Source organism: Eleginops maclovinus, chromosome 8, assembly GCF_036324505.1.
Source record: "Eleginops maclovinus isolate JMC-PN-2008 ecotype Puerto Natales chromosome 8, JC_Emac_rtc_rv5, whole genome shotgun sequence".
In the NCBI taxonomy this organism is placed as follows: Eukaryota; Metazoa; Chordata; class Actinopteri; order Perciformes; family Eleginopidae; genus Eleginops; species Eleginops maclovinus.
This window is the reverse complement of record NC_086356.1, coordinates 13300196-13316337: the sequence shown is the minus strand read 5'-3', so window position 1 is coordinate 13316337 and position 16142 is coordinate 13300196. Positions and strand designations below refer to the sequence as shown.

Below are 16142 nucleotides of genomic sequence, written 5' to 3'. Positions count from 1 at the left end.
ACCGTGGAACATCAAAACAGTTCCCTTATATGTGGTTAATTCGTTTCTCGCAAACATCCATTAAACTCTCTGTGCCAAAGTGTAAGCACACACACAAACAACACATTTGTTCAGCTTCATTGAGCCTTGTGTTAACTATGTGAGATCCTCTCATTTCAGTCAAAATGAGCCTTTCAGAAGCAGATGGTGGAGATATGTGTGTGTTTGCATGTGTTTATTCACTGAAGCCATCATCAAAGATTACATTCCTTTTTGTTTTTGGGAACCAGTGGGCTGAGCTGGAGCAGGTTTCCCCTTATTAACAGACGTTTACGCTACATTTAATTTGATTACAATGTGATCAAGTAGCCTGTTTGGTTTACGAACAAGCTGGTCTCGTATGGAAGATGTCCTGCCAAGCTCCACTGTTCCTCTTTTCTGACCCAAAGAGCCAACATGCTTAGTCAGACTAAAACAACATTTAAAATGAGCATTTGGTGCTGTATAGAGGCTTTGAAGAAGCCAAAGTCCCCAATTAAAAACAGCACCCTCCCTTTCATTTTTAGCTATGGAGCGTTTACTCAGCGTATGTAAATATTGGCGCCCCAGCGACCCCCTGCAGTGCTAATGGTATTTGCTACTGACCTCAATTGCTCCCACTCTGGTTAAGTAGTCCAGATTGTTGCGTGTGTCCTCCATTGTGTGCACTGCTGTGCGTTGTACAATGACATGCATATTTCTTCAGTTATTCTGTGTCAAATTTAAAATACAATAGAATCACAATATGTGTGTAATGGGTTTCAAGTAGTATGTCTTTCCATGTCTTTGCTTAAAATGCCATTATGTTCCATCCCTGCTAATGTTGTTGTGTGTCTGTTGTGGATCAAAGAGACCCTTCATCACATGTACATCAGATGTTGTGTCCTATAGCTACACATATCTTTTTGGTTTCTGATCCCTTTTAAAGGATTAAAGAGCTCCTTGTGTAACATTTGTCTTGTAATATCGCAGCTCGCAGATGGCTTGCAACCGGGAAACAAGACACTTATCAGAAACTATCAGCACCACAGAAATGTAAAAATAAACGCTTTGCCTCAGATGTCCTCTTCATGTGTGTAATGTGTGTGTCTGCGTGTGTGTCCCCTCAGCCATCAGATCAAGTCCCTGCAGTACAGCAACACGGGTGATGTCATCCTGGTGGTCTCTGGCAACGCACAGGCCAAGGTGTTGGACCGTGATGGCTTCAATGTCATGGAGTGTGTGAAGGGAGACCAGTACATTGTGGACATGGCCAAAACCAAGGTAAAATGGTGTTTCCTCACACTTGGGTCATCTTTTTTTAGATTTGGGACGTCATTTCAAATAATTATAGCATTCGTATAGCTCTGAAAGAAATTAAGAGACCACTGCAGCATTATCAGTTTGTCTGGTTTTACTATTTATAGACTTGTGTTTGAGTAAAAATAAAAAAAATGTATTTTATTCCCTAAATTACTGACAACATTTCTCTACGTTGGAATTCAACAGAGCCTGAAATGGAATGGCTGCCATACAGATTGAGAATAAGAAAAATGTGGAGTGTTCTCTTCATTTTCTTCAGAGCTTTATTTATTTATTATTACAAATGATCCAAATTAGTCATTTCTGGATTTACTTGCACATTGATTTGCACCATTTTATTTATATTTCCGTTTCTTCTTTCACTATCTGTTTTTTGTCCTATTTATATCTATGTTGCATTGTTGGAGGAGCCTGGGACTTGTTATTGTACACTGTAGCTGCACGTTGTACTGCTGAGATCGGTTGACTTATTGTTTTCACAGTGTCGTTTCCTGCATTATTATTAAAAGAAATAGAATATATCCAGCCGCTTTAAGCATGTTACAGACATTTAATTTTTCTATTCTATAGCAACAGAGAATAAACAGCTTAAGAGTGGCTGCTTATTCTAAACACAGGCTAGCTGCTCATATTCTGTAGGTGGATCCTGCCAACGCATAATGCCAGCAAGGTGTAGCTATGATCTGTTCACCACCCAGAGGCAATATCAGGGAGAGATGACCACCACATGCTTTCAGGACTCTTCTGTTCCATCTCCTCTTTTTTTAAAGGAAGCATCCTAATTTATTGCGCATGTTTGGGTTTTACTGTGATCCAGAAAGCTGTTTTGGTGGTCACTAACCATCTGTGCCATCTGCAGTGCATTTAGCCATAGTTTATACCTGCCATATGAACGTCTCGAACAAGTGAAGGCCCATTGATTGCAAGTAGTGTTTTCCTGGTTGTCCTACATTCTTGTCCTGCTCCGTCCCATCTGGATCTGATGGGAGACTTTGCTTCAATGAGAATGCGTTTTTGCCCGCTGACAAAGTCCCAGTCGATTAGACGTGTCTCATGTGATAATGAAGTCTCTGCTTCTGCTCTGCCTCTGTTGACAGGCAGTTACTCGCCTTGTTCTTTTAAATCTAGGAACATATTGTCAAATTTGCGGCACCGTTTTCTGGATCCCAATGTCTTGAAATTGGTTGGTTTGATCCAATAAAAGCTCAACTTTTCAGGGAAGGGAAAACAGAAAAGGAGAAAAACTGTCATCAGAAAAATAGTTGGCATGTTTGTTTCATAAAAGACAGAAAATTGTTTCAATATCAGCCAGATAAACACATTTAATTGGCTGTAAACCTGCTTAATAGATTTGTTGACTATCAGGTTACAATATTTTGAATCTGTCAACAAATGACCTAAGCGTAAACCTTACAAATACAGCCAGTGATGCTAAATGCTTCGGCAATGAAAGCAAACCGGACATGTTACTGCTGTCCCCAGGTAGTCGTTTCTTGTTATCTCGAAGGTTTCCATTCCTAGTGCTGTTTGTCAATAACCTGCTCTATTTTAGTTCACTGTTAGTACGGACATCAGTCTGTTTCTCTTTAGTCTTGGCAATTTGTTGTTCTAATCTGTTGAGGAAGAGGAACAAATGTGTTTAGGGAGGTAGCGGCTCCTAACCATGAGACTCTAGTAAAGCATGTTTCCGTCTGTTTTTATGCTATTGCACACAGCAGGGAAGCAGTAATTCACAGCCCATTGAGCTTTAAACTCTTTATAAAGCAATCTGTTATTAAACCTTTTTGACAATTAAACAGCAGTTCCCTTTTAATCCATTATTAGACTGGGTTTTAAAGTATTTGCCGGTGGATAGACAGGCCTCTTTCTGATTCAGACATACCGATGTTATTCAGTCAACCTTTGCTCATGCACGGCTCTGCTTTTCTTGAGCATCCTGTCAAAAAGCGGTACGTCATGTCTGAAGCTTCTTCGCAGCGCTCCTCTCTGACCTGGCAGGCCTGTCTCTGGGTTATCCCGCTTTGAAGTCATTTGTTATGAGTAATTCTCCGCAGGACTACTCCAGCAGAGGAAATGTCTAAAAGGTTACACTTGAAGGAGCTAGCTGTTTGAAGCCGTGACACTGCGTGCTGCTCTGCCTCAGAGTTCACATGCTCAAATTCAAGGTTACGATATGATCAAATTAAAGGTCCGAAACGACTTCCTCAAGGGAGAGCCCGTTAAGGGGTTTTCAGCTCAGGCAACATAATTGGTTCTTCCTCGGGAACTTCTCTTTGCGTAGTATACGACCTCTAAGTTGCTATGCACTGGTCCCACTGTGAAACCCTGATTGTAACAAAGAAGAAAAGAACCCCAGAAATATTTAACTGGTAGCCTTTTGCCTGGAGATTAAACAAATGAAGACCAACAGCTGTCGCCGCACATCCGTTGTGAGCAGTAAGATTGCAAAACACGTTCCTTTAATTGGTTCCTCCTGGCGACATTTCACCTATTGTGTTTCCTCCCACTCTTTATCGGCTACTTTGTCATGTGCAGTTTGTTGAATTTCACTTTCTTCTTTTTTCCAGGGCCACACAGCCATGTTGAATAGTGGCTGTTGGCATCCAAAGATTAAAGAAGAGTTCATGACCTGCTCCAATGATGGGTAAGTGTTTTGAGCTTTGAGCTGTAATGCAGACTGTAATATTTTAGACGGTACTGTTAGGTTCTTGAATAAGGAATAGGCAAATAGAATCCAAGGAGCTTCTCGTCAAATTTGAACAGCATTTATGAATTCAATGATATGATGACATCTTCAAAAAGAAACACAGCTGTGATCATTCCCTATGTCACTAACCACAGTCCACATCTAGTTATCTGTCTACAGCTCATAGGAAAGGCCTTCATCTCTCAATTCCAACAGCATTTCTACTCTCTCGCTTTGAGTTATAGTCTTCTCCCATTGGTTGGTGGCGCATGTCCATGTCTCTTTGCGCATTGTTGATTTGATCAGATCTTTAGCCGCCCTCAAAGAGAGGCATAACCAAATCACATCCATTATAACATATTTCATAACACTTCTTTGGCTAGGCAAATTACATAATTAAGCACATAGTAACATTTGATATATTGATTATTCTCACAGTACAACATATATGCTGTGCTTGAAAGTAATTATATGAAATACTAAACCCTGTCAATCCTGTTTGCTGTTTCTTATTGATCTAAATGACTGTTCTGAGCATTTTAAATGGTCTACTGTACAGTAACAATTATTTTTAATCATCCTTACTGGCCGACTAACTTGTGTATGCCCAATACACTTACAATAAATACTCTTTGCTCTCCTCCTCCTCGACCAGCAGGGAGTCCTCTAGTCAAGATTATGCCAATGGAGAGAGTAGCTTGGCCTCACATCTGTGCATTGACACATGGCCTATTTTATAGTGGATATGGCCAAAAATCAGCCTTTTTTTCCCCCATATACGATGTCTCAAACACATATTTTCAATCAATTTGCTTCAGTTTTATTAGTCATCAGCACTAGTCCTGAATGAGTGCAGAAGCTGTAACCCCTTCTCCATGTGTACAGGTGCAGGTTAATATTTCTGAATATGTGTGACTTTGAGCGAGAGCACAATGATGAGTCTAAGTGTGTGTGACAGGCAGCAGTGCAGAAACCATGGCCATCATCATTAAGGGGAAACGAGGGCCTGGCTTTGTGTACAGACCGCTGTTTACCAGTGTTGCTGCTCTCCCAGATGTGGAGGCTGGTTTATTTAGCTCTCGTTGAGGCTCTGGAAATCCTCCCCTGGCACGTTAGCACTGGGTGTTGCCCCTGGCCAGCTCACAGGAGAACAGCGGAGAGGAGCGCAGAAGGAATCATTCACAGGCAGAGCAGCTGCCTGTGAGCAGGGGTTCACAGCAACAGAACAACCTGTCTGTGTCACAGAGATGGAAAGAGGTAGTGACTGCCTGAAAGGTAAAAGATGTCCTTGAAGCCCTATGTCAAATCTCTCCCATTGCCCTGTTACTCATCAACTCTTCAGTAACGTGTGCTGGGAAAAACAGAGGCTTCTTGATGATGAAGTGCTTCTTGGTTGAACCATTACCCCTAAACCTTCACACTTCTTCAATCAAAAGTCCCTCTCATTCCTCCAGTGCAAACAGCATGTAGGCGCCAGGGTTTAAACAGGTGCCAAACACACTGATCACATTACATCAGTCTGTGGTTCTCTTCTCTTTTTCAGAGTTCAGCATCTGAGACTTTAAAAGCATGTTTGTTTGTTTGTTTGTTTGTTTGTTTGCGTTGGTAAATCTTAGCAAATCCTCAGAGCAGAGCTCATGTGGCTGCACATGAAGCTCCAGTAAGCTAGACAAAAGGCCGCCAGGCATTTGCTGATCCATCTCGATGTGATGTGGTTCTGGATTTTACTCGGCACACATTGCATGCTTCTTGGAGCCAGCCTCAGGACTGGATTCATGAAGACTGCCACTGCGGGCTTAGAGGCACAGTCTATTCTTTTTTAACATGTTGTGCTAATTTAATTGGTTGGAATTTCAACTTAACATTAAATAATGATTTGATGTGTATGTTTTAGGGCTGTAACAAATGACTGTTTTCATTTCTGATAAATATGTTGATTACTTAGCTATATTAATTGATTTATATTCAAAGATTGGAAGGAAAACATTGAAACATATGATATCTTTTTAGATGGCAGTCCAAATCTCTAAGATATTTAGTTTTACATGATATAAAGCAGAAAAAGTGTGATATTGAGAGGCTGAAAACAACCAATTAGTTTTCTGTCGGTCGAGTAATGGATAAGTTGACTAATTGCTTCTTACTGTTGTGTTTCAAAGTTTCTTGATTGGCAGGAGTGTCAGCTTATCACTGGCAGTTGTTGCCTCTTCCTCATCCTTCTGTAGCTCCATCAGCCCCCCCCCTGAAAAACCATGCAGTCGGCAGAGGCCATTCTGTGGTCAGGGGGCCTCCTGAGAGAGGCAGTTGGCCAATAGTAGCAGTGGGTGTCTGCTGCTCACTGTTTCTGTTTGAACATCAGACCCTCACCTACGTTTTCTGTCTTTCTTCCTGTGTCAGCCTGGTGAGAGAGTCTTTGTTGTGTTCATCTGAATAGCTTATTAAGGATGATCAGTGGACCGCCCAGCTCCTTAATTAAAGGTCCCTCTCGTTGTGTGGAATCTCATTCATAAGAACTGCCGCCCAGCTCTTTCTGAATGATTTCATGAAGAGAGACTTTTTTTTCTTTTTCCCAGAGGAAGTGGATGAGAGGGAAGCACTGGTGAAACAGCAGCAGCAGCAGCAGCAGCAGCAGCAGGGTGGCACTGATTGTCCTTTCACACTGAATGGGGGGGCTTCAGCAGGACTGTGTCAAGTCTGTCAGCGGAAGATTAGTCCTTGGACTGGTGTGAGGTTGTCAACATTCTTCATCGTTCTGTTTGAAAGATTGTTAAACGCCAAAATGTTTTCCAGCATTTCATCCAAGAGGGAAAATGTGTATTAAGCATTGAGCCACTTTAACTAAGTCTTTGCTGAAAGCCTGAACACCTGTTTGAAAAACCGCACATTTATTCCGCAGAAAGCGAAGTGTGCTGGGTCGGCTCCTGGTGGAAGGGTTTCTTTGCCATGGCTGAACTGAGTTAAACTGGAAATATGGCTTGGACGTTTGTGTCAGTCATGTTTTTTTGAGAGCTGCAGGCTTGTAGTAGTGCCTTGAAAAGACCCTGAATGTTCAAAGATAACAAACCATAATGCAAACTGTGGAATTGTTAGCAAACTATACCGAACGAAAGCTTTTGTGGCTTATTGGCCATGACTCTGCTGATTGTTGGTTTTCCAGTGGCCCGGGAAAAACGATAAAAAAATCATGTTATGCTCTTTAAACGACTGGAATTACACAGTGGAGACGAGGATAGGACGAACGGCGACTCTCTAATCGGGCCCACATGTTACTTCTGTTCAGTTTGAGGCTCAAAAACACACAATTTGTGGAATGTTTCCAGGATATCTGAATGCCAGGGATTCCCTTTCTGCTGGCTGCATCTCAGGGCTGCAGCTGGATGTGTACGACATGGCAAACATGTTTTACTGCTGAGGAACACTTTATGTTTTTCTTTATCATGAGATTAAACAAATAACACGATGTGACAGTTAAAATAAATGGTGATAAATATCGTTTTCACAAGGCAGAGTCATGATGGAATACCCTGGTAATCAATAATGCTAGAATGGACATTTTTAAAGTCATCATTTTTTTAATTCCCGTTTGTCTTTACTTTTTATTACTAGCATTCTGGTCCAACAAGCAAGTCATCTTTTTTCCAGTATTTTCAGCCAAATGCTTTGTGATACCTCGGTTTCAAATTATTTTTAAGGGGCTTTGCTGCTGGTTTACTAAGTGTTATCTGCGTGACAGAACAGGGATGAAAAGTGAGGACAGACATTACAATGTGTGTGTGTGTGTGTGTGTGTGAGCATGTTGGGACGACGGTTAAACACACCAGGTTCATCCACAGTCCAGCTCATCTCCTACTGCTCCCCACCTTACACTGCAAGTGTTCCATATCATGCCCAAAAATTCACATACCATACCTTTTTTAAAAGAGTGCATTTGTACTTCTGGTTCATTTTACAGCCATGACACTAACTTTCTACTTCTTTAGTGTGTTTGTTTGTTTTCTTATTGAATATGCGGGGAAGACATTATCATCCAGATAGCTTGATTAGATCTGAAGAGCTGTCTTACTGACTTCTTTTAGCTTGAGTCAAGCATTTCTGTTCCTGTAGTGTGTGGTCTCCCCTTCCTGCTCAGGACTTTTTCAGGTTGATTTTTGACTTTGCAGCCTCTATTAATATTGTCAATGTGATTGTATTTGTATCTTACTGTACCCTCAGACACCCTGTGCCTAAACCACTGTGTATACGCCTCCTTCCAAATCCTTCTGTTATTTCCCCACTTTATCTTCTTCAGCTGCGATGCAAAGATCCCTCCTAATCCGTGTTTCTCATAACAGAGCCCTAGTTAGTCAGTCAACCGACCATTGGGCATCCCAGCCTATCCTCAAACACCAAAGTTTGACCAATAAACAACCTTATACAAGACCCACGCCTCTCTTATCCCACTCTCTTCCTTATCTAATCATCTAGGAAAGGGATCCCGGCAGCCGTCTTCCCCCCCACCAGCCCTATTACCTGATGGACAGATAAAATCTGTGGCCTATGGAGTTGTCACTCCTCAGTTGATGTGTGAATGACTTTGTTGCCTCGTAAAGTGCACACGCATGACTGAGGATGTATGGCTCTCATTTTATTACATTCACCCCCCCTTTGTGCAGGAAAAAGGGACTGCTGATTGAAGAGAAAACAGGGTCCTCTTGCTGCATGTGAATATTTTGACATTTCCTTTTTTTGTTTTTATTGCTGTTACTTTCCCCAAACAACCACCTCCTCTGAGAGCAAATGCTTCGAGTCTGCACCAGATGTTTCCCTCTGGAATAAAAGGATCAACTTAAATTAGGTGAAGCTGCAGGTCCTTTTTATTTTTTGGGGAATGTTTTGAACTTAAATGAGTACCACAGGAGAGGCGACAGTTTCCCTGCTCAGTATCTGGCCCCCTGACAGGTGAGGGTGTGCAGTCTTCACCCTCTGCTCGGGGCTGGCTCAACACTGGTGGGCTCCAGCCTCTCTATTCTCTCCCTGACAGCCAGCAGTGCCATGTTTTGGAAAGAGCCCTTACGATAAATAGCATTCCAGGTTTTGTGTGCTACGCGAAAGGTTATGTTGTCTTTATTGGCTTGACAGACGCCTACAGTCTCTGTAAACAAAATAGAGATGTCTGTGTGAGGCAGCAGGTGGACCGATTTGTCATCCAGTCTATGGCTATCACTCTTAACACACACACGTATATCATTTTTAAAACGTACTGTACAAACTTCTCATATACGTGGCTTTTGCATTTTTTCCACCGAGAGATTTTTTGATTTATAAACAGCTTTGGTTTACGTGGATTTAAACACAACTATGCATCAAACAGAGTTTTATTTGACCCTTGCCAGTTCTCACTCAAACCATATGTCTTCGGCTGGCATTTGTATCACATTGTTAGACTTATCCAAACACAGTTGAGTGTGTGTGTGTGTCTGTGACTTTGTAGCCGGCCACGGAGGAATCTGCCTGGCTGTGAGCTGCAGCCCTGCCTGTGTGTTTATACTCCTCTGCTGACCCCCTGATCCCGAGGTCAGGATGCTCACTAAAGCAAGCAGAGTGTCACAGACACATTTGGACACGCTCTGTCTGCTGTGGGTGTGAGTGTGAGAGGTTGGCTAAACATGTTTGTGTGTAGTCAGGTAGTTCAATAAATACATGAGGAGGTTTCAGGCTCTTGAAGTCACGTAGCTGGGTACTTCAGTTTGTCCTCTTTCTTTTATGTCACAGTTTACAGTATTTATCTCTCTTCTGTTCATAGTTTTATCTTCGCAGCATCGCTAATAACTCTCTCACCAAGCCCTGAAAATATATGACGCTAGTTTGTTGTAAAGTTTTAGATTATTTGAGTGGAAGTTGTGAGCAGCCACCATTGCTTAGACATCCACAATGCCAACAGGGTCAAAAGTTAAACTTCCCACCTTGTTTTTAATCTAAACAATTTGGTGTTTTCAGATCATTGTCCACTCTTCTTTGAAATTCAAATTATGTAGAAATACAACTTCTTTTTTAGATTATAGGGAATCAAAAAGGCTCAATTCAATACATATTCTGTGGTGTGTATTTTATTAGTACTTTATATAAAGAGTAAAAATCATAATTTTGCCTTGTTTGTTTCTTTACAGGTAAGTTATTTGGTGGTTTAATGGATAAATCGCACGTGCTTTTATGAAATGTTTTAATTTTAACTACATAACATTCTAAAGAGTCTGCATTTAATTCCTCCTTTTTAATGGTCTGAGTTGTGTAATGTGTTAAAATATTTCATGATATCTTCAGACATGCCTGTCAGGCTGATCTACAGTTCTCCTGCTCGCTCTTTCCTCACTCTGTAACACTCGGCTGCCTAACCTTATGTTCATGAGAATGGCTGCGAGATACTGTATCTCGATATGATCCAGATTTATGACAGCGGTGAATGGTGTTGATCACCAAATATGTTTTGATGGATAGATATTTTATGAGGGATTGAGTTTGATGAGTATAAATTTAATTCCCTGTCTGTCCCGCAGCACTGTGCGCACATGGGATGTGAGCTCGGAGAAGAAGCACAAGTCTGTGTTCAAGCCGCGTTCCTTCCAGGGGAAGAAGGTCATCCCGACGAGCTGCACCTACAGCCGTGACGGGAAGCTCATCGCAGCCGGCTGCCAGGACGGCACCATCCAGATCTGGGACAGAAACCTCAGCGTGAGTCTTCAAACACAAACAATGTGCGGTTGGTTGTAAACATAGGATGTCTGATTTGTTATGGCCTCGGGTACAGAGTCAGGAGACTAGGGTCAGCCAGTCACAGGCTGAGGAGGTCAGAGTTCAACAAGTCAGGAACACTGACCAGAATTGAAAATGCCTGACTTTAAAATGCATTTTGTCCAAACCGGAGTAGTCAAGAACATTATTAAATAGCCTGTCCGACCTGTTTTGACCCCATTATCACACTGAAAGGTATAAAAGTTGCTCTTACTTCATCTAAACTCTGGAGAAAGAGCCTACAGCCATGTTAGAAACTCTGTGAGGCTGTACTTCAGTAGAGCCTAATCAATGCTAGCATCTATAATGCTAACATGAGGTTAAGCAGCTGTAATATTGATCGATTATAAAACATTATTGGTGTTAGCATGCCAACAGCAGTGGATCAGACAGTAGGGGCTTGGACTGGGAATCGTAGGGTCCCCACCCCCCCCCCCCCCGCTGCATAGCTGCCCACTGCTCCTGGGTTAAATGCAGAGGACAAATTTCACTGTGTGTGCTCTGCTGTGTGCATGTATGTGACTAATAAAGAGGGTTTCATCCTCCGATTCTATCTTCTATCTAACATTTGCCAATAAGCACATGTAAAGCTCAGGCTGAGGAGGAAGAATTTGATTAAGACTCTAGATCTGATGATAAAGCTCCAGGGATAATCATAGTGATCTAAAAGTTGTTTGTTTCATTTTACTGACCATCATACTGACATTGCTTTCCCTCGAGTCATACCCCCAGCGAGGCTGAAAATAGCTGATTATGTAACTGAATTAACTGGCGTACGTTGATTGAGTTGAGAAAAGTTACAGGGAGGGCCAAACACAATTTCTCTTTGTATGCGTTTCTCTTTAATGAATTAGACTAATTAAGTGTTCATTACATTTTCCAACATTCACTTAGTTGAGGTAATAGTTGATCTTGGCTCCCGAGAAGCATTGTTCTCCTCTCTTTTTATTTGGTTGTTTTCACTTGAGTTATTTGACAAATCTGGGGATTAAAATGACTTCTATTTTGGGCTGCAGCATGTCCTCCATCTTTCATCTAGGAGATATCCTGGGTCTCTCCATTGTTTTTTCACCTTGACTCATTTCTTATTTTTTACCCATGAATCTCTCCTCTTGGTGCCTGCCACAGTGACACATCTCTGGTTAGTGTACAGGCCGTAAAGGAACATGCTTCGCAGCTTACTGCTCACTCGCAAAAATTCATCCCCACTAGACAGATGTGAAGAATCGTGAGAGGTGTTTCCTGTTGAAGAGGGGGCTTTACATCGGGGACCTGAAATACTCATAATTCATTATTTGTAAAGATGACATATAGCAGGCGTCATTCCAGTTAGGCAATGTCTCACATTATTTCTAACGTTTTTTGAAAACGAGTTTCACAAGATAAGAAATACGGTGTGAGAAATCCTTCTCAGCTGGGAGCCTTAAAACACAAAAATAAAATTGATTGAGGGTTGCTTGCAGATATTTTTTAATAGTTTCTTAAACAGCCAGTATCAAGTCAATAAACATTTTGAACAATTGGCTGGTCTTATTTATGAACTACAGCTGCGGAAATAATTAAGAGACCACTCCAAAGTTTTGTACGGCAGCCATTCCAGTGTCTGTTGAATTCTAACACAGAGAAATGTTGTTAGTATTTTACACAATATCATACAAAAACTAAATAATTTAACTCAGACATACCTATAACTAGTAAAACAAGAGAAAATAATAATGCTGAAGTGGTCTCCGTGGCTGTGTGTGAATGAAAGGCTGTTTTTCTGCCCCCCCAACGATTCGGCACACTTTTACTGTAATTGTTTTTGTTCCACTTCATATCCTTTCGTCTGTCCGACCCCGTGTGTGGACAAGGTTGAACGATTCTGTTGTTTCCTCTGAGAATAGTGACAGTGACAATTAAGCTGCAGTTAGTGAGTTGGAACAGCTTGATTGGGTAGAGGGGGGCTTATCCAGATTAGTCGAATGAGAAGTAAGCTACATGACAATTACTCCGACAGTCAACTTCGTAATCAGGACGCACAAAAAAATGTATTCAGATGGAGAATTTCTATTGTGAGAGCTTTTGTGATTCAATGTACCCGTGTAGTCTCATCCACCCTCCCACCAATCTGGTTAAAGCTCTCCACATTTATTACCCCTCTTTCTCCAAGCTAAATATTTACCCTGCGTCCCATAGCAGCTTACAATAGTCATGTCTGTTGCCTGACCACTGGAGCCGGTCCTGGCTGACTGGTGGATGCCCTCTGCCCCAATCTGCAACCTGTGCTGCTGACTCCATACCAGCCACAAGCCTAAAAAGGAGTTGACCTCGCTACGCTTTTATTACTGCGCCCTCCCCCCCCTCGAACCAGGCCTATCTCCTGTTGTATCGCCACTATTACTCATGTCCGGAATATGCAGGCATATCAATCAAAATCAATCATGTACATGACCTTGAGCTGAAGCTGAGCCTGAGTAGAAGCTATTGAGGATGACACATCATGCTCTTGAACCCCGACTAAGCTGATTGATCCTGTGATGGAAGTCAAGTAGGTCTCTTTTTTAGTGGACTGCCACAGAGAGTGATTGCATGCTCATTCTCTGACCAGAGGGGTCGGTGCCAGAATTACAAGACTGCGTTTAAATGGTTGCCAGGTAATGTGCACTCTGTGGAAGTCCGTGCGTTGTGGGGGGGTTGGGGGTGCAGGCCTTCGCTCAAAAACATTACCACAGAGACCTGGGGAATGTTATGATGTCACTGGTGGACTTGGATGCTTCCAGACTTCAAAGTGGGACCCTAGACGAGGTGGGTTTGATGGACTACTTCTTTGGGGAGTGTATCACGGGATGAGGGCAAACTTCATGTTTTCTGCTTTTGCTGGCTTGGTCACAGTAATTGGCCCTTATTAATGGGAGAAACCAGAGATACCCAGTTTAACATACGGGTAACTAATTTCAATATGCTGGAAGCTTTGTCTTTTTAAACCTTCTTACTTCTTGTCTTCAGCCTATATTTTTATTTGTCAACTTTGGAGTTTGTGTTCGGCACCCTGTTTTTCTTCATGTCACACACAGTTTTATTGTCACCTGCACATGTGCCGGCCAGCATATAATATACAGTTACTGGCCTAATAGGACCCTAAACACATCCTGCACAGCATCACTGCACTTGGAACTCTGTGGCTCGTAAAAGTTTAGGTTGTGGAAGATTAAATACAAAGGAACTTCTCAAAGTCCAATAAAAATGTTTAGAAAACTGTCTAGGATCTGATAACAGGCTGGAGTGCATACAGGCCCCCCATCATGAATACATCCCCATGGAAGTTTTTCACCCGGCTTTATAAAGACAGTTGATCATAACCATTTGATCTGGATAGGATCCTGCAGCTTCCATTGTAACTTACCTAGCATGACCCTTTTTACACATGAGGAACACCGTTACTAAGTAAAGGGATTTATGAGAATTTGACAGCTTGCGGTTAAGTGTTCATTCCCCATCCCCACTAAACACACCTGTAGACAAGATGTACAGGATCCTACATTTTGCATTGTGTTGCTTAGAAACAGATAAATTAAGTTAGATTATGTGGACACACTCTCTACTGTGATCCTCTAACACACACACACAGCTTCGCCATCACCACTTGTTGATTTCCATGAAAGATCAGAGCAGCTGCTCAGGACTGCGGTTTGGCCACTCGATCCTCAGAAAGTAACAGAGGTCAGAGTGAGACGTTACTGCACAGTGGGCATCAGTGAGTCTTTCAGGTGTGTGCACTTGTAAAAGTATGAAGGTTGGTTGAAAGACAGTATTTATAAAATGAAACAGAGACAGTGTGGTTGGAACAGTTGGTCCTGTGGTAGATTGTTAGCATAGTCTGCTGCGGATGAAACCCAACGCTGTGGTCCATCAGCTATTTATCAACCCCTGCTGCTGAACGGGTGTAGATGTGGATTAAGGGCTCTGTACGTGTGCATATGCTTGCATGTATGGACAACCTTATTGGTAATGGTGTTCACGTATGTCTGTATGGGAGATTGCACACCTTGGCTTGCTATATAAAATTTAGGCCAGGGAGAAGGGCACAGTGCACAGAGGAAGTCACGAGGCGCTTGAGAGGTTTCAAACTGTGTATGAGAATCTGGTTTCACAAACCGGCTGTGTAGATTATCACAGGAAGCAAACACCATGGCATCTTCCAATGCCAGCCAACATCAGGATAGTAAATAAACACTCAAGCTTTCACAACAGCAGTAAATGATCTAGAAATAGCTGGAGGAGTATATGTTTGCAAAAAGCAGCTAGAATAACCACAAGAAATAATCCCCCATTGAAGGCACTGCTCTTACTGACTGACATCATTTATCAAGTTTTAAAACTGAGATGATTCTACTATGTCCTGCCTGTTTTGTTTTCACCCATTTAGCACTCTTGTGTGTGTTATCTTCTTAATATATTCCAGGGTGGAACGAGGCGTGCCTTTTCTCATTCCACCTTTTTCCTGTTAGGATGAGAGAACATTTGTTAAATATATAAACTGATATGCAGTCATTTTCAAACAAAACAGACCCTGACAGACTGTATAACACAACACTTCAACATGAAAAGGGTTAACGCACAGCATGGGCTAACAGCAGATGGGGTTAATTTAGGAAAGAAAGACATCAGATGAAAAGAGGAACAAAAACACTTTGTGGAATGGTTTATTAAGTGCTGAACAAGAACTCATAACTTTACTTACTTGTGGCTATGTTGAACAACATGTGTTTTGTGGTGACGTTTTAGAATAAGCTGTTGTTTTAGCTGTTTATTTATGGTGTAATATCTAAAGATGAACTCTACTTTCACCCTGCATCTCCCTGACATCATTATTATTTCTCATGGACTGTCCTCCCCGCTTTTATTGTATGCCATTGAGCATCATGCGACTGCTCATAAGACAAGATAATCACCGTGCAGGGAAACAGTTCCTCAGCAGACCCTCCTGTTCATAGTCCGCTGACCCCACCCCGCCTGTTTGCGCTGCCATGCATAGATGCGCTCACAGTTATTTGAATGGATATTTTGTGTGTTTGGAAACGTTCCCATTGTTCGTGTGCACATGACACAGCGGTGGTGGAGGTTGTTTTGATTGCATGATTGTAGCTGGGCCTCCTATGTCTTTGTTTTAGGCTGCTCAAATAAAGTGAGTCACCATGCGCCCAAAGACTACTGATTATGCTTTAGCTGCTCTTTAGCTGAGATAGTCAGTTAGCTGTTCCACTCGCTGTAAGATTAGAAAATGTTCTTTTTATACTACAACAACCTTTTGACTTTTCTTTCTCAACCATGTCTATTTCCAAGGCTGTGAATGAAAGAATAGGCAGATTACCTAAGATAAGAAATG

The 16142-nt window shown here is 42.0% G+C and overlaps 1 protein-coding gene across 1 annotated transcript in view; it reads left to right on the top strand.

Moving 5' to 3' along the window:
- Window positions 1–16142, top strand: part of LOC134868459 (WD repeat-containing protein 70) — a 36744-nt gene that overhangs the window by 2962 nt on the left and 17640 nt on the right. Inside the window, exons 8-10 of the mRNA XM_063889604.1 lie at window positions 1128–1281; window positions 3888–3964; window positions 10540–10714. Coding sequence (XP_063745674.1) covers window positions 1128–1281; window positions 3888–3964; window positions 10540–10714 — 406 coding nt within the window. The remainder of the gene's footprint in view (window positions 1–1127; window positions 1282–3887; window positions 3965–10539; window positions 10715–16142) is intronic.